This window comes from Sparassis crispa (genome assembly GCF_003851025.1).
Source record: "Sparassis crispa DNA, contig_000005F, whole genome shotgun sequence".
NCBI lineage: Eukaryota > Fungi > Basidiomycota > Agaricomycetes > Polyporales > Sparassidaceae > Sparassis > Sparassis crispa.
In genome coordinates this window covers 1,866,917-1,883,967 of record NW_020939752.1, presented here as the reverse complement: position 1 = coordinate 1,883,967, position 17,051 = coordinate 1,866,917, and the positions used below count along the sequence as shown (strand labels likewise).

Genomic DNA, 17,051 nt, shown 5'->3' with positions numbered 1-17,051 from the left:
TAGAGAATACAATCCCATAGTGCAAAAACCAGAGCATGATAACGACGAAACGAGCGGCTGTTGACTAACGTCCATATCGTTGAGCAAATCCAAAATGTCGACTCAGTATTCTTCATCCTCCGCGCTTTCCAGCGAGTCGCTGACGACCGTCTCCCTCTTCTTCTGATACTCGTAACCAACGAAGTTCATCACACTAGACAATACTCAGTCTCACTGGCCTCCAGGAATAGCGATGGGAACTCACTAAATGGTGCCATCTGCACAACCAACCACTACCTCCTCGTGGCTCAATTGCATGGACATCGGATTCTTTTCCGGTGTGGCCAAACCCTGGAACTTCGCTGGCAGCTGACCAAGCAGACCCTTCATGCCTGCAGATCCCATAGCATCTCCTTCTGCTAACGCGCTCCATGCACCTGTCAGTGGCAGGATATCAGTGTCAAGGTCCACCACAGGAGACGGCGTGCGCCCGCCATCTACTTGATCATCTTCATTATCATCATCAGTCGCACGCTTAGTTTCATCTTTGTCACGATGCGTCGACATGAAGATCTGCCAGAGAGGTAATGAGGCATACGCAATATATTTTTACGCAACTCAACCACTTACAGTGCGATTCGCGCCTAGTCTTGTGCTGAAGCGCGTCGCAGTGACCACTCGTCTCTTCCTGGGATCGACAGCGCCTAATGCTACGTCTGGGGTATCCACGATACCGACCAACTTCGGAGGTGCCGTGAGCACAGCAGCGCGGCCGAAGCGAACGGCGAATGGCGACCCTGAAGTCGAGATCGGAGTTGTGGTGCGTGAGGATATATTGATCGGACTCATTGGAGGGCCTGTGGAATTACTAGTATTCAACGACAATCGACCCTTCATACTGGTAGAAGTCGAGGATGCGAAGACAGTTCTCGAGGACGTGGACGGCGAGAGCGTACTTCGACGTTTCGGCACCGCCAACGAAGACGTGGAACGTGCGAATGAAGAGGCAGTAATGGAGCGCGGGACCGGCGGGCTCAGTGTGCCTGAAGTTGAGGGAGAGTGTGGTCGTACGAGATCGGCGGGAGGTTCGTCTTCCTCTGTCCATTGTAGATGCATGATAACAGATCTTGTTGCGCACTATTATTCGGGTCTCAGTTTTGCAGAAATGTAAACATCGTGGTGCACTCACCGTCATCTGTGTGCCCTTTGCAGCAAACCATCTCGATATAGCGATGAGGATCGAGCAATTAATAGGCTACCGAAATACTCACTGAAGCATGTTATCAGGAGCCTTTCCGACTTGCAACAATTTTGCACTCAGAACAGGGTCACTTCCACCCAGCTCCGCAAGCTTAAATTGTGAGATCATCTCGCGCCGTTCTGAACGGACAACGATATCAGTAAATCAGGCAAAATCATAACGATGACAAGCGAAACAAATTAGGAGCCAGAACACCTACTGATTGAGAAGACTCGAACGATGCCATCAATAGTCACACCGACAACCCGTTCGCCTTCCTCTTGGTTTTGTCCACCGCCAATAATCTGCACACCAATGTTCACTGTCGTCTGCTGGCCGAATCGCACGATCTTTGTGCCTGCACGCCAGTCCCAGCATACAAGCGCCTTGTCAGCGCCAGCCGAGACCAAATTCTTCGAAGAAAGGGCAACCGCGCGAATGCCATTCAGATGACCTGCGAGCTGTTGGAGAGGTGTGAAAGTCAAGGACGAGAAGAGATGGACACGTCTGGAAGTTCCACCGTGAGCATATTATTGTCTGAACAAAGTGAGCGTGCTTTACCCGACGTCGTGGAATCCTACGACGAAGACCTCTGGCAACGGAAAGTACCCAACATCAGCATTAATTCCTGCAAATCAAGCAGCGGAAGCATATACACCTTCCTCTGCTAGGAAGTCTACACAGCTGACCGGCTTCTTGACCTGCAAGCACTTCTTCATTTCGCCGGTCTCGATATCCCAGAATCGGATTGTCTCGTCGTACGACCCACTGATGAGTCGCTTGCCTGAGAACGCGATCGTCAATTGTATTTTCTCGGCTGCCATTGGTTCGCTTACCGCGCAGCAGCAAGGTGGTGCAATAGTTCGTGTGACCGTTCAAGAACCGCACGCTCTGCGGCAGTGCATTCCGGAAGTTGGACTCTCTGTGATGAAGTGACCGGTACAGAGGTTGCCAGCCTTCTGGCTTCGACGGTGGACGCAAGGGCAAGGGATCTGTCGCTGTGATCCTCAAGCAGTGGAAACGCCAGAGTGCCGGCGATTGCACCATATCTTGCCATTTCTTCGAGACCTGCGGTAAGGTGAGTGAAATTGTCATCATACGCGTATTACAGAGGACGCACAGGCTCGATGCCGAGGAGCTCCTTCACGCTGAGCCATTTGAACACCTTGAACACAAGGTCCTGGGCGAGGTTCCCGACGATGTCGAACGTCGACTTAGCATATTTTTCCAAAAGCAGGATCTGCAGGCGGATGTCGCCTGGCATGCACGAATCCAAGATAATGCTGATTCTATCCTCCATCCATGTCAGCAAAGGGAATGCCAAAGGATGAGCAGACTTACAATCGCATTCGATCATCCCTTCCAAGTCCTCTCACAGCCCGTCTCACCTCGATCTCATTGAACCTCCCGCTCCCATCCCCCCTGAGTGCTGTCGCGAGGTCTACCTCGCCGCGTATACCGTCGTCTTCGCCGCCGCGATACCCGCTCCAGTACTCCTTCCGTCTCTTTCCGCCGCAAGTGCAGTATCCATCACTATCCTCTGCGGGGAACGCGACCATGCCGCTGCCCTGATGTTCACGTTCATTCTCGCGTAGGATGCGAACCTCCGCCTGAAGCGCATGCAGCTGCGCAGCAGTAGAGGCCTGTGCGCGCTCCAGCAGCCGTTTGTAGTGCAGCAGCTTGCGAGAGTGCACGTTATTGACTTCCTGAAGCGCGCGTTCCATCTGCGGCACACGCAGTCAGCATTGATCATGCCACAGGCTCCAGACCGCGCACCTCCTCGTCCACCTCGCCTTCGTTCACGTCCGTAACCATGTCCAGCGTCATGTCGTCCCCGTCCCATATCGAGAACGGCCCGTCTTCCTCGCCGTTCACCGTCAGCTTTAGCGACGTGATCGAAGTGTCGACGTCCGATAGCTTCTTGGGAAATGGAGAAGGAGACGCGTTCTTGGCTGGCGTCCGCGGCGAGGGCTTTCCGCTCGGTGTCCTCTGACGTCGCGGCGTTGATTTTTGGGGCGGCGTCCTCACCTGTGTCTTGGAAACGTCTGGCGATGAGAGAATACTCAAGGGTGCGATGGAGCTAGATTTTGAGTATGAGGGAGTCATGCGCGGCGTGGACATCACTCGCGACCTCGGCGTTGCAGGTGGTGGTAGTTTCACAGAATTCCCTGAATCAGAAGCGAAGAGGGACACGGACGTAGAGCGCACCGTCCGGCGCGAGGCAGCCACGGAAGGCACGGGCTTTGCCACGGTGGGCGAGCTGTTTTGCCTAACGGATGAAGGCGCGTTTCTCGACTTCATCGCCGAGGACGTGACGCTGGGCGTCGACATACTCGGATCGACGAACGACGTCGGCGGTAGTGGAATGGAGATTCGACGAGATGAAAACAGACCTGGTATCGCGCTGACCAGTTTTTTGGGACCGAGCGATGGGAGGGGCACGGGCGTCACATTCACCGACCTCGAGTGCGTGTCGTCGTCCCGCTCGATGATGGTCCCGTTGCGCTTAACGGGCACGACAGTGGTAACGCCGCTCAAATCGCTAGCTAGCGACGCATTAGAATACGCACGAGGCTTGTTGCTGGACGACGTCCCAGCCGCCGTCGAGAACGAGTAGCGCGTAGGGGTCTCGGACGGAGCGGAGCTCTTGGGAGGCATCGAGCTCGTCTCACAAGACGATGAGCTCGTCGCGGTAGACGGCGACCACGCGTATTTCCTAAAGCAGAAACTTAGTTGAACGATCGGCTCTGCTCTCTCTTGATCGGTTTGCTTCCGTTTGGTTCGACTCGGCGGCCTACGGTTCTCAGCGGAGCGGTACACCCACGACGTAAGCACGAATATGTACCGCCAGATTCGGGGGACGGAGGTAAGGGAACTGAGCACGGAGTGAATGCGCAAGCGTGAGACAACAGGCGCGAACGTTTGATACTTCCATCGTAGACAATGAGATCTGCGAGCGTATAATAGTGACAAAATTTAGCTTCAAGCTGCACTTTCATAAAGACCGGGATGGCATTGGTTGCTGGAGCATAGTGGTGGACGAACAACGTATTTCCGACTGAAACATGCACTGCGTTCAAGGGCTTAGTCCACCGAGTTTGTCGATATGTGTGGAAACCACGTGGTGTCTGTATACACTGAGCTCAGAGATATATTTTGCCGGCAATGAAGTATCTACAAAGTACAAGCTTCACATACATACAGTCATCTACCGGTCCTTGAGACACTACCACTCCTTGAGACACTTGGCTTTTTCTCACTCACTTTTTCACGTTTTGCCTTGGAGTTTTTTTGTACATGTATTAGTACTATGTGACATACTCCTACAAAAATATTGGAGACTAGATTTGCTTAGATGATTTCTGAGAGCTGGAAAGATGTAAAAATGACTCAAAGCCCAAATTTCTTGTGCAAGGTCCTGAGCTCCTCTGGGCTCACAAAAATCAAAAACCTTCACAAGTCTACTGAATAACATTCAACTTGATGCCTAAATGCATTGCAAGGGGATCAAGCTAGAGAGGAGCATATAAATGCACTTTAGAGCATCCTTGAGACAGGTTGAAGACGGCTCACCGCGGCGCCAGGTGTCACATCATATCCCTAAAAAGGAATTTGTCAGCCAAATCATTCCAAATCAGGCAATGATTGATGAGGTGTCACACTGTCTCAAGGATAACGAGTTTTGCAACTGATTCCACTCAAGGCAGATGTACACTTGGTGGATAGAGCTTAAAATTTATGATAATGTAAGAAGAAGTATGTAGAATTCAGGATCTTCACTCTGATCTAAGATTAGAGAACGGGCGAATGTTTGCCAGATTTAAGAAGATTTGGGTGTCTCAAGGACCGGTAGATAACTGTACCTGTAAACACATGTACCATGTGCATGAACTATGAGTCGTTCGTTGAGATGAACGTACGTCATGTCTGAGTGTAGGCGTGGGCAGACACACATCGCGTGATCTCCACGGGAGCATATCTCAGGCTACTCCGCCATACCAAGGGGGGATGAATTTTGGTCTGACTTTGGTCCAAGGACCAAACCGACCAATCGACCAATATGACCCTAACCCTAAGTGACAGGACCAAATGAATCAGAGGCATCATGTGATCCACCGACTCAAATCCCGAGTCAAATCTGCACCCCACAGACATCGAGCGTGTCGAGGACTCACGCGCACGAGTAGTTTATTCAACAAGATAAGTACAATAAATCAAACATTACGGTACGAGCTCAAGCTAGGGAGAACAACTGTAAGCCGAATATTCGCCGCCCACTGCACCCAGAAAGTGAGGCCCCAAATGAGAGAATTCCTGCCGTGCACCGCTCACACAACTGCAATGACGGTGTCCTCACCGACATTGCTGCCATCACTGTTTGCATTCTCAGGGGTGCTGTGGAGGCTGTCAATGCGAAAGAATTTGATCCCATCGTGCTCAACGATGGCATCGGCAAACTCGCGTGCTGATGTCACCTCGAGGGAACTGAACAGTTCGAAAAAAACAGCACCATCATTAGAGACAACAGTGCGCTTCGAGAGGAGTGCCGCAAAGGCGCTGTATTCCATTGCACGATCTTCACCGGTACCGCCCTTCACTATGACGCAGTCATAAACCTCATGGATGGTGGCAAGGAATGGCCCCGGATGGAAGTGAGTGCCATTGGTAAAAATTCCCCACAGCTGAGGCCAGTCCGGAGGGTGCTTAGTAACATCCTGCAGCAAGCCGCCGACCATCTTCGTGATTGTCCTTGGCTTCTGCATCACACCATCCGAACAATAGGACTTTTTGTGGTTATTACCCATGCCCTCGGGACCAGGCCACATGATCGTCTTGCACCGCGAGCAGATGCACGTCTTGCGCTGCAGGACGAGTGAGACCTCACGGATATGCCAACAAACTTGGTGCTTACTGCAGATGTCTTCGATTCACCCTTTCCATTCTTGATCAGTCCTGGCACTGCATCACAGTGCTTCTGCCAGAAGTCATCTGTGTTAGATTGCTTGGCTGAGAGGAGATAGTCGGTGAGTCTCCGTGAACACGGACAGTAAGGGGAAACACTCAACATGTGTAGTGATTGCCTACAATGCGAGCAATAATCTTGGGCTCCAACTCACCGAGCTTTTCCATAAGCGCACGCGGTGCCTTTCTTACCATGAGCTGCGCCTGTCCCCTCGATCGATGGAAGGACTCGAGTCGGGCATTGTACTCGCTTGCCACGATGACCCACTTGCATGGGGTCATGCTAAATGATGCCCACTTCTTCTCTGCGCGCATGTCCATGAACAGATAAAACTCATCATTGCTGCTGATAGACAATGACTTGATGTTCATGCTGGTTGACAAGGAAAAAAGCCGCTGAGATGGTGTGAGACCAGAGATGGTGGGAAGAGGCAGATTGCTCATCGGCAAGAGCTCCTGAGACTTCGCTGATGCAGATGCTGCAGCGGGATGTGCCATATTGAAGAAGCTGACCAAGGTGCTAGTGGAAAGGACCCTCGAGTGGGGAACATTAGGGTCAGGTACTACTTGCTGCCCATGAGAGGATTTTGAACTTGGCGGGAGTGCGGTGCTGATCATAATGTCCGAGTCGGTGATGCATGCAGTGGATGAGACTGTTGATACTTCTTTGGCAAGCTGTCATACATCAGAAAAAGTATCATATCAGCCACTGTGGTGATCTGCAGCCAATGGCTCGAGTACACTCACCGTCAAGCCAGCTGCCAGCCCAGGTGTGACTGTTCTTGCCTTCTTGCGATGCCCTTCAGGCCTTGAAGGAGCACCGTCACTCCCATCCATGTGATGGCCCTCAGAAGCGGAGCTGGTAGCTTCTGGTTCTGCTCTCCGCTTCGATGGGATGGTCTGTGCGGGCATGGTGAACTTAAGGAGTTCAAGCCCACTGCGGGAGGCACACCCACGATTTCTGGCACCTTGAGTCAGGTCTGAACTCGAGGGGCTGACTGCATCCTCGGACCTCGAACTGGCTCCTTGCAGTGCGTGGAGTCGCTGAGATGAGCATGTTGTGTTGTGAAGTGAATTGCTTCCCACCTTCGTGCCCGTTTCTACTATCACAACCTCGCCTGCTTGCTTCTCACTTGTTGAAGGACCTGCAATCACAACCGCTGGTTCATCCTGTGCTGATGGCATCACGTCGGCATCGGCACATGCGGCACTGCTGGGCACCAAGTTAAGCCGATTTTTGAGTAGGGATTCTCCGGTGAGCATCGCCGACTGAATTACATTGCCACTGCGGGGGAGGATAAGCTGTGATCTGCTTGCAGCATCTGTTGCCTGCGGCAGTCCTGCAGGCTGAAACAACAACATAGGGTCGATGTCAAGATCGCGAAGCATGGCGTCAACCTCTGTGCGATCCTCAGATGAGAGTTCAAATAGCTCTTCACGAGGCTCCTCCTTGATCTTGACCAGATTCTGATAATTAGTGACAGATTTTGCGCTAACGAGACTGAAGTTTTCGCCACTGGAAACAGACTTGAGCTCAGGCAATGCACGAAAATGCTTGCGACTGCCAGATTCGGGCGGGAGGAGTGAGTTCCACAGCTTCGCCACAGCACCAACTAACCCAATGTAATGTGAGCCAAATGTCGACTTCAGAAATTCTGAGGGCTGTTCAAAGGTGATCCCGATGCAGATATTGCAGCAGAGGACAAAATCATGGCAGAGGGCACTAAGAACTTTCACGCCACTTGCGTGCGAGCGTTGGAGCCCGTTCCAGCCCTTATGGGACCCCTCGATACGACTTCCATCTGATGCCACATCCTGGCGAATGCACGCTAGGCAGCCCTTCCGCACGTGCATTAGCTGCTCTTCATGAGCCTGGGACAGTGTGGTAAGTAGCAGAACAAATATGTTGCAGTGTAGTCTGCTCACCTTAGAGGCCGCCATGCTCCATACTCCTCCTTTGTTCAACCACTTCTCATATGCTACAACCAGTCTCTTCTCCTGTTCGCGCTGACTCCAATACACAGCCAGGTTATCTTTGTCAGCTCTGGTCTTCAGAACGGAATCGACAATGTCCCTTGCAACGGCACTGTACTTCGGATTTTTTGTCCCATTGAGAATACATATAAGGTATCTGGTGATTGTTGTTTTCGCATTAGTGGCTTATTTTAAAGGTGAGCAAATGGCCTTACCACCTCACAAAGTGCCAGACGTCCAAGACAATGCTGATGTCAGGAAATGGACATTTGATAAACTTCGTGACATGGCAACAGTTGTCGACAACGGCCATCGCAGGATCTGGTTCACCGAGCAGCCCAAGGCGTGTCTTCAGGCCTCTGAGAACTTCTTTGATCTCGAGACCTTGTTGCGTCTGACAAAAGCGCTATATTTGGCAAGACGTGAGATGATTGGTCTGTCGAGTGATGTTGGTATGCACCCAGGAAATAATTTCATTATCCTCATTCATCACACTCACTATACCTCCCTTGAATGCTTTCATCTTGTTTTTCTTCCCATCCATGACCGTCGCCTTGCTCGCGGTATGAAATGTGTTGTCGAGAGAGATGCAAGTCCCTAAAGGATTGCAGATGGTTAAGCCGTGACAGTGGCCACACACCATCATCACCCACCACTCAATGTCCAAAGGTAATTCTCTGATTCAATTTGTCAGGTCTTGTCGCTGAATTTGTTGAAAATATCAGTGATTAGGTCATTTGTGATGCATTGGTCACTGTAGCCACTGGTAGTCTTCGGCTTCGAGAATACACGCAGAGGCTCGGGAGGAACTAAACTCTGCTTGTTGTCTTGCTGCACCTCAACACTTCAAAGGTAAGCCAATTTCTGCCTATGATACTCGAGCAAATGGAGTTCTGAGATATCGGTCAGGTTAGCTCATGTCATACTGTGTATGTGATTGAACTCACGTTTGATGTTCTCCGCAAGGCCAGCTGCAGTCGTCGATGGCCGCAGCTCAATGATGAGATCAAATAGGTCATGTGTCATAGCGCAGCACCTCATACAAAATGGCACGGCAGCTGTCGGGTTCGGGTAATTGCCTTCAGTGTATGTACCACTAAAATAGTAGATGTTCCTCACCAGGTATTTCCCAGTGTTCGCGCTTCTCCCAGAAGAGGTCACTTGTCGTGGAGAAGCAATACTGGCCGTCTTCATTGCCCTCACCATGTGCACCATAACGTTTCTCACAGGACTGGCACCAGAGCTGGAAACCTATTGCAGTCTCCTCGCAGAAGATTCCGTGAACCTCACAATGACCCGTAGGAGTCCACCCACACCATTTGATGTCTGTGGAGTCGCACTGTGGACATTTTGCAAGCTCCGGGAAGTAAAATGGATGAATGACAGTGAGTGGCTTCAGGTAAGCTGTCTCAGGAATGATCGCAGGTGTTGGATTGCGTGCGAACTGATCAGCATAGGTTGGAGGAACAAACCGAGGACTGTAGAGTGGAATCTCGTGGCGAAGACCGATGTTTCTTGCCATTTTTGAATTTCCATGCAGTTTCATCAGCTTGTAAATAGTGTTGACATATTCGACAATGTGAGCCTCCCACTCTAACTGCTCTGTATATTGAGACTGTGATTGGCGGGACCACTGCCATTGCTTCCAGCGACCTTCGACCTGAGTGCTCAGGGGTAAATGAGTGCGCGCAGTGCACAGGCCAGAATGATATACCTCGTCAGCCCAGGTTTTGTCAAAGCCCCATTTTTTCTCTGCGGGTGGAAGTGAGCTCTTTAATTGTGTGAGCACGACTTCCGGTTGGAAGGCAGACATGTCGAGCAAAGGCAATTGTGCTGAGGTGGCAGGAGTTAAGATGCCACCGAGGACGCGCTCACTTCTGCTTTGTTATGACTTTATTTTGAGTGACTCAAGACTCAAATCGGGCAGAAATGGTATGAGGAAATTACTGTAATACAATCATACAAACTTTAGAAGTACATGAGGCATGCCGGCTTTGTTTCAGCTGCTAGAGACCCCCGTTCAGAACTTGTTTCATTATTCAGTACCAACAACTCCACTCAAACCTCCCTAATGCCGAGGAGACGTGCATACAAGTAGTCCCCTCCCTGGAACCTGATGCACTCGAGGTGGAATAAAACATGAACAGGTGTCTCAAAAGGCACCTTAGTGTCACTTGAAGGAACACAACGCTCTCCAGAATTGTCGTAGAGCGGAAAGGTGTCCTCGACAGACTGCATTGTCAAGACAACATTAGCCGAATATATTTAAAATGTAGTACGGCATACCTGTCCAGCCGATGGGCACCAGCCAACCTGGATCTTGACAGAGTTGGTCTCCGGGTCCATACAAATCGTGTGGACAGTGTCCATGGGAGTGGGAATTGCCACGATAATCGCTTCCAAGCCACACATCACATTCTGCCAGTGAAGAAGCGACACCTTGTCTGGACGTGCTTTGATCCAGCAGGAGTACGCAGTCAAACTCTCCTCATTCTCCGGGAAGAGGCACTCATCTCCGAATTTGGTCAGGTAGCAGTCATCGACTGCAATCTGGCCAATCACCTCAAAAAGGACCGGAGAAGTCTTGATGTTGCCGGCTTCAGGCACGGTGGTCTGCGGAAGGTTGAGGTGCATGAAACAGGAAGATCGGTTCAGTCCAACAGGCTTAAAGAAAATATTGGCAAAGGAGTGGCTCTCAGGGCACTCCAATGAAAAAATAGATTCCTGGTAAACACGGTCGAGATCGGACGGCATGCTGAATGCTGTATAGCGCGAGTGCGAGCACGATAATGGTGCAGAGTCAAGAAGATGGAGGCCAGGGGCATGCACCTTGATCGTTCAATAGGGGTACTTGTAAGCAACTGCGCCTCGGGCTACGAGTAGAAGAGGATAGAAATTAGTTAGCTACCTAGGAGCCTGTTCAGCTCCTTATATACTGTAAACTAAAAGACTAGAAACTACCAGACCATTCTCGAGACATTGTCCTTACTAATCCTAACCCTACGGACCTTTCCCGGACCTTTCCGTAGATGCCGGATTGCTAATCCGCATACCTTCAACACACCCCCTCAATTCGGCATCTCCAAAATTCGTCGGCTATCCATACTTGGAAATCCTGTACCTTGCTATATGTTGTGGGAGCCCTATGCTCATGACAAGAGAGCCACCTGCTACCATCCCGCCAGATCCTTCGACCACGACAGCAGAGCCTATGCTTCGTTCCCAAGGTACTTCTCTTGATTCCCACGGTAACCCTAACCCTTCAAAATGCAACGTCTCGCAAATCAAAGGCAACCGACGCCTTTTCGGCCTTTGCCGAATTCCTTTCGTTGTACCTGCCCGGTAAGCGACAATCATGAGCAATGTGACCATGCTTTCCGCAATTGTAACATTCCGCATTACAATTTCGATTGTCACATTCTTTCTGCGCGAATAATGCCGTATTCTCGACTTCTTTTTCATTGTCCGCTTTAAGCAATCCTCCGCGTCGTCCTTCTTCGTCGACTAGAGCACCTGTCACATCTGCTATCTTCAGATCACCCTTGATGGCTGTGAGTGTGCCCGCGATATTAGAGTAGTCCTCATGTAGATTGAATATAAGGACATCAGTAACATCTTCGTCTTCGAGCGCAACTCCAATGCCCTTCAACTTCGCTGCCAAATCGGTAATGCCGCTGATGTAATCCCGGATCGGACACTTGGGATCATGCACGAAATTGTAGAATTGACGCTTGAGGGCGATTCGGTTTGCGCGGCTATTTTTCTCGTAGACCGCCACCAACGCTTTCCATGCCGCCGGTCCATCCGCGCAATCACGAATGTAGCCGTACTGGCTCGGATCAACTGTGAGCCCGATCAGTGTGAGTCCATCTTCCGCTTTCTTCGGCCAGTCTCCCAACTTGTCTTCGGCAGGCTTCAACACCTTTCCACTCACAACGTCCCAGCACGCGTTGCGCCGCATGACCATGGAAACTGCAAATTTCCAGTCATAGTAATTATCTCCTGTGAGGGTCGGGAGCTTGACATGGGGATTTAGCGATGCCATCTCACGTGATAAGATCGAGTGATAAGATATGAGGGAGAGATTAGATATGAACTAGTGTGAGCGCGGGGCTCATAACCTGTAAGCAACTGCGCCTCGGGCTACGAGTAGAAGAGGATAGAAATTAGTTAGCTACCTAGGAGCCTGATCAGCTCCTTATATACTGTAAACTAAAAGACTAGAAACTACCAGACCATTCTCGAGACATTGTCCTTACTAACCCTAACCCTACGGACCTTTCCTGGACCTTTCCGTAGATGCCGGATTGCTAATCCGCATACCTTCAACAGTACTCCCTGCTCATGTTTGGACTGCGCAGTGGGCACCAGAGAACGCCACCGGTACTCAGATATTCAACGCACTGCTTACTTCGCAGCGGCGGTGCTGCTTCGAAGATCTGAAGCTCTGCGATTGCATTTTAAGTGCGAGATCTCGGCACTCAGCCGCATCAATCTCCAGAACCCTTATTAGGAAATGACGCTCAAGTTCAACTATCTACGTTTGATTCAAAATATATTGCATTTGCCGCATGAAAACACCCCTAGTCATGAGCAACCACAAGCCACATAAGGTCATACTCATTACCGTGAACCCGCGGACCTAAGTTTGAGAGAAAATGGCAGTGCTCAAACTACGCAGTGGCCAAAACCCTTGGTACATTTTTGGGCGTCCTCGCGGACAGCCCTTGGCGTTTTCCGGCCCGCCTTCGGCGGGGAAAACCCTTGGAATGACTAATTTGCCATATCTCAGGGTGACACCTCATAGCCACATGTCGACTCTTCTTGTGCATGCGTCTTCGACTGATCTGCACGCACTTGTGATGCAGACGCTTCGGGCTGCCATGAAAATATATTTCTGCTCCTCAGCACTTGTCCTACGCGTCCACGTCACGACCCACCCACTATGCCCCTGCCCTCGAAATCGAAAAGAGAAGATAAAAGAGTAAGGTTTTATTGTATACGAGACTCATTGCGCTGTTCTAACTAACAGTTCATCTAGTATGAGTATCAGAAGCAGAAAGTTCCCTGTTGGTGTGAAGGATGCAAAGGCAAACACGTACCTCAGTACACGCAGCGTGATCACCAAACCAGGCCTCGATACAACTCGGAGAAGCAGTCAGACGATGAGCGCGGGTCCGTCAAGCTAGGAGCCACAGGGATACTCAAGAAACTTGCGAAAAAACTTAAGCTGAGTCCGAAGAAGAATAGCACCCTGTCTACAGCATCGCCTCCTTCGCCCTCGCAGACACCTCAGCCCGGTTCAAGACCTTACAGTATTGGGGAGGCAGAGGGCGTGCAATCGCACTATCAGCGCTCACTTTCATCGCCTATGCCTGTGGATTTCTCCAACGATCCCTCGTATGCCCCCAAACTGTGCCAGAGTGATAGCGCTAACATATTGCTCGCCGTTGAACCCGAAGATAGTATTTTGGAGCACAGCAGAGAAGCTGCGTCTCGCGTGTTGCGTCACACAGAGTAAACTGTCTGATAATGTAATTCTAAAGTTCTGCCGTATCATGGTGAACCTGCGCTCAACTTGCGAGTGTCGCAAAGTGCTCCGGTTGCAGACGACACCTCGTCTGGCAGTGCCCGCGCTTCGCAAGAATCCGTTCTCAGCTATGCCACCCCTCGTACCGCTATATCACCTGCGCCCGATCTGGGTGTGCAGTTTGATGTCGACGTGAACGATCCTGACGCACACAATCAGTTAGGTCCGAATCTGGCCTTGGATGCGAACGTACAGCCTGCTATCCGTTTTGTGATCGAACGAGGGTGCTCACAGGTTTACGTGGGTGCGGGAAGACGCGACTACGTCCCTCTAGAACAGCGTCCGGGCGTCCAGGACGCAAGGCAGACCCCTTCTGCGGTCGAGCATGGAGGGTGAGTGAGGAGCGACTGCGACGGATGTGATGTGCGACTGAGTGCTACATATTTATTTCAGGATCACGAAACGCTCTATGCTAGCGAGCTTCGAGGGAAAGGCGAGACTATAATATGTATGCTTGTGTAGTAAGTTGGATACATGTTGAAATACATCTGGAGATGACCTTGATATGGTCGAGAGTGGAGGATGAGGTTATCATGCTGATTAAACATTCAGTCGACCGTGTCTCTACGCCAATGGGCCAGCAGCGCCACTTGTCTCAGTCATGGCCACAAGTTCTTTGTCGTTGGTTTAACTGCATGACCGCGCACGATGCCTGTCCTCTATACTGTGAGTAGCATCCACCAACGCCTGTCAAACGCTCACGTTGTTGAAGACTTGCCTGTTTCGGTATTTCGGGGGTACACTTAGAACAGACGTAGCATAGAGAGCACATCAGGAAAACTCCATTTGACCTCATTACATGTCTTACCTGCCTTTTTTGGGCCTTTTTCGTCTTACTTGTCTTGAATTAAGAGGTGGACCTCATTATTTTAAGACCGGCCTGTCTTGCACTTTTTCAAAACAAGACGTAATAAAAATCTATGTAGTGTATGTTTTAGAATACCTTTGCTTACGTGTATTCCAGACCTAACACCTCCAGAATCCCAACAAACAAGTCCTCCAGAAATGTAAGAAAAATTGCAAAAAAGGCAATTAAGACAGTAAGACAAAAAGTAGAGGGGAGTTTTGCTGATGCATATCCACAGCTATTTTGAGCGAACCGACCTCTTACCTGCTGCAGTTTGCGAGAGGTTAACGTTGGCCATTCACCGTGCAGAACTGCTGATGATTTTTGCATAGGGAGAGATGTCGCAAACTCGCGTGACCTCATCAAGGCTACCAGTAAACCTACAATACTATGCACAGCTGGTACGACATAATGTGACACATGTACATTCTGAGGTAAAAATGCATACGGCGGCAATAGCAGAAAACGAGTATAAAGGGAGCTGTCTAAGAATTTCAGGGGCACCTTAATGAACAGCGACTTGTCTGCCGCTGTGAAGTAGCGCATCCTGCAACACATGAGCAGAGCCACCATCAGAGGCCAATACTTTCAACTCTTCCATGTCTCTGAAGATCGCATCTATATACTCTCCCGCTCCAGAAAGATGAGCCACCTTGGCGCATGTCGCGTGGAGTCGAAGAAGATGCGAATTGGGTAATGGAAGACTAGCATTGGTAGTCGTGAGCTGGATCACAGGATTGTTGAGGTCTACACCGAGCGAAGTCAAAATGCTATCCCAACGGGCGCACAGCCGATAGCGATCCGTGCCCTATTTTTTGACTGTTCAACCACACTGTTGACCAAGATATAGATTGGGACGCACAATTTCTTCGAACCATATTTGAAGCGTGTCAAAGAATATATGAACATCCACAGACATGGTCATCACATTTGGGAGGCGATGGATTCCTTGTCCGTTCAATTCGTTGTCGACTACGTTGACCTTGCCAAAACGATCCAGAACTGCCCACGCGGAGGCGGCGTAGCTTCGCTGAGTAGAGTAGGTTCTATCAGGTGAAGACACAGAAGCACCTGATAGTAGAACCACACCTTTGTGCTACCCTCTTGGATATTTGCGTTCGTCGATTCAGCGATTATATGTGCAAGCTCTGTGGGTGCGATAGGCGCTGGAGCTATGAATGTCTCATCCTCCGGGTATCTGCTTATTGCCGTGGCAGCATCGTATCTTCCTGTGACAACGCATCGATAGTTATCGCGAACGAGACACTTACCAGTGAGATGGAATATCTAAGTCAGATGGGGGGGTCACCGGCCGATGCAAGATGAAACTTACAAGCAATTTGGCAGCCCTATGGTCCTGAGGGGCCTCCTCGAGCAACTGATTTATCTGCTCTGCGGTCATATTGAATGATGGTCGGGAAGGATGTGTCGACACAGTAGGTGTTGCACCCTTCGCGGACTTGACTACAAGTCCCGAGAATCATCAGCACATTAGGACCAAACATTGTCGATACTAGCACGAGCCAACTTACAGACACGAATGAAGTGGTGTTCATAAAACTGCGCGAGAGCCGCCAAACGGTCCTGAGTATCGGAAGCTGATGTACACGTCTGGATTTCCCTCGCCACATTGAGGCGACCTTCCGGAGTGGGTGCTTCTAACATCATGTATCCCAGGAGACGTCCGCACAACTGTGGCGTTCTCTTGCTCGTGCGAACTTCATCAGATACTACCTCACTCCAGTCAAGGAGTCTTTCCAGATGGCGACAGGTGTTGTAGGCGGCCTCCTCAGGCCCACTATATGGGTTGGGAGGGAGGGGTTTACCGGGCATGACGATGCACTGGTAGGAGTTGCTGCAGGTCCGAGTCCTGCCGCCCGGAGTGGAAACGTGCTGTCCGAGTTGCGAGCCACGTGCCATACCCCTGCTGTTGGGCCCGACGACGTGTTCGGTTTGGTCTTGTTGTGTCCCTTCCGAAAATGGTATGTCTCCGTTTCATTTTGAGGAGATCTTGTACGACATATTCTCGACTCAGTTCCCCTATTCCTAGTCATACGATTTCGTCATTTCCTGACCCTCTGACAAGTCACCCGCTACGTATGATGACTCGTCCTTATTCCCATCGAGATTCTGACTCTACGTAGCATCGATCCCACGGCTCGGCTTGTCTCTCGCTGACTACACTTATCTCTGTACTGACTCAGACCGATTGTACTGTACGAGTATTTAAGTAGGCCGAGAACGACGAATACACCAGAATTCTCTCGCCCCGTTTCGCAGTCTCACCGGTCTGAGCTCCGTAAGAAATAGGGCGATACCACACTTGATCAAGTGTGGGGTTACCTGCAGCAGCCTCATACTTCGAGACAGGACTCTCGCCGTTGATCGAGCTTCACTCTCCTCAGCTAATATCTTTCTGTCGACACTGTTCTTGACGTCGCTGTTCTCCCGTTGACGTT

At 50.5% G+C, this 17,051-nt stretch overlaps 6 protein-coding genes across 6 annotated transcripts; 1 reads left to right on the top strand and 5 right to left on the bottom strand.

Annotated features, from left to right (window-relative positions):
• Nucleotides 1-102: 102 nt before the first annotated feature.
• SCP_0606260 (hypothetical protein) lies at nucleotides 103-3,877 on the bottom strand (the record flags this gene model as incomplete). Its single annotated transcript, XM_027759759.1, has 12 exons — nucleotides 103-193; nucleotides 245-552; nucleotides 610-1,116; nucleotides 1,169-1,199; nucleotides 1,251-1,359; nucleotides 1,440-1,726; nucleotides 1,781-1,811; nucleotides 1,878-2,003; nucleotides 2,056-2,287; nucleotides 2,340-2,508; nucleotides 2,561-2,943; nucleotides 2,996-3,877. The coding sequence occupies 12 exons, from the start codon at nucleotides 3,875-3,877 to the stop codon at nucleotides 103-105; spliced, it is 3,156 nt and encodes a 1,051-aa protein (XP_027615560.1).
• Nucleotides 3,878-5,547: 1,670 nt separating this feature from the next.
• SCP_0606250 (hypothetical protein) lies at nucleotides 5,548-8,122 on the bottom strand (the record flags this gene model as incomplete). The annotated part of the gene is made up of 5 exons (XM_027759758.1): nucleotides 5,548-6,081; nucleotides 6,132-6,226; nucleotides 6,286-6,856; nucleotides 6,929-8,053; nucleotides 8,108-8,122. 5 exons carry the CDS (start codon nucleotides 8,120-8,122, stop codon nucleotides 5,548-5,550), a joined length of 2,340 nt encoding a protein of 779 aa, XP_027615559.1.
• Nucleotides 8,123-10,213: 2,091 nt separating this feature from the next.
• SCP_0606240 (hypothetical protein) lies at nucleotides 10,214-10,789 on the bottom strand (the record flags this gene model as incomplete). Its single annotated transcript, XM_027759757.1, has 2 exons — nucleotides 10,214-10,387; nucleotides 10,442-10,789. 2 exons carry the CDS (start codon nucleotides 10,787-10,789, stop codon nucleotides 10,214-10,216), a joined length of 522 nt encoding a protein of 173 aa, XP_027615558.1.
• Nucleotides 10,790-11,417: 628 nt separating this feature from the next.
• On the bottom strand, nucleotides 11,418-12,122 carry SCP_0606230 (hypothetical protein; the record flags this gene model as incomplete). Its single annotated transcript, XM_027759756.1, has 1 exon — nucleotides 11,418-12,122. One exon carries the CDS (start codon nucleotides 12,120-12,122, stop codon nucleotides 11,418-11,420), a length of 705 nt encoding a protein of 234 aa, XP_027615557.1.
• Nucleotides 12,123-13,100: 978 nt separating this feature from the next.
• On the top strand, nucleotides 13,101-14,190 carry SCP_0606220 (hypothetical protein; the record flags this gene model as incomplete). Its single annotated transcript, XM_027759755.1, has 4 exons — nucleotides 13,101-13,139; nucleotides 13,197-13,672; nucleotides 13,751-14,077; nucleotides 14,139-14,190. The coding sequence occupies 4 exons, from the start codon at nucleotides 13,101-13,103 to the stop codon at nucleotides 14,188-14,190; spliced, it is 894 nt and encodes a 297-aa protein (XP_027615556.1).
• Nucleotides 14,191-15,097: 907 nt separating this feature from the next.
• Nucleotides 15,098-16,425, bottom strand: SCP_0606210 (hypothetical protein; the record flags this gene model as incomplete). The annotated part of the gene is made up of 6 exons (XM_027759754.1): nucleotides 15,098-15,400; nucleotides 15,455-15,622; nucleotides 15,682-15,821; nucleotides 15,864-15,879; nucleotides 15,926-16,056; nucleotides 16,125-16,425. The coding sequence occupies 6 exons, from the start codon at nucleotides 16,423-16,425 to the stop codon at nucleotides 15,098-15,100; spliced, it is 1,059 nt and encodes a 352-aa protein (XP_027615555.1).
• Nucleotides 16,426-17,051: the final 626 nt, after the last annotated feature.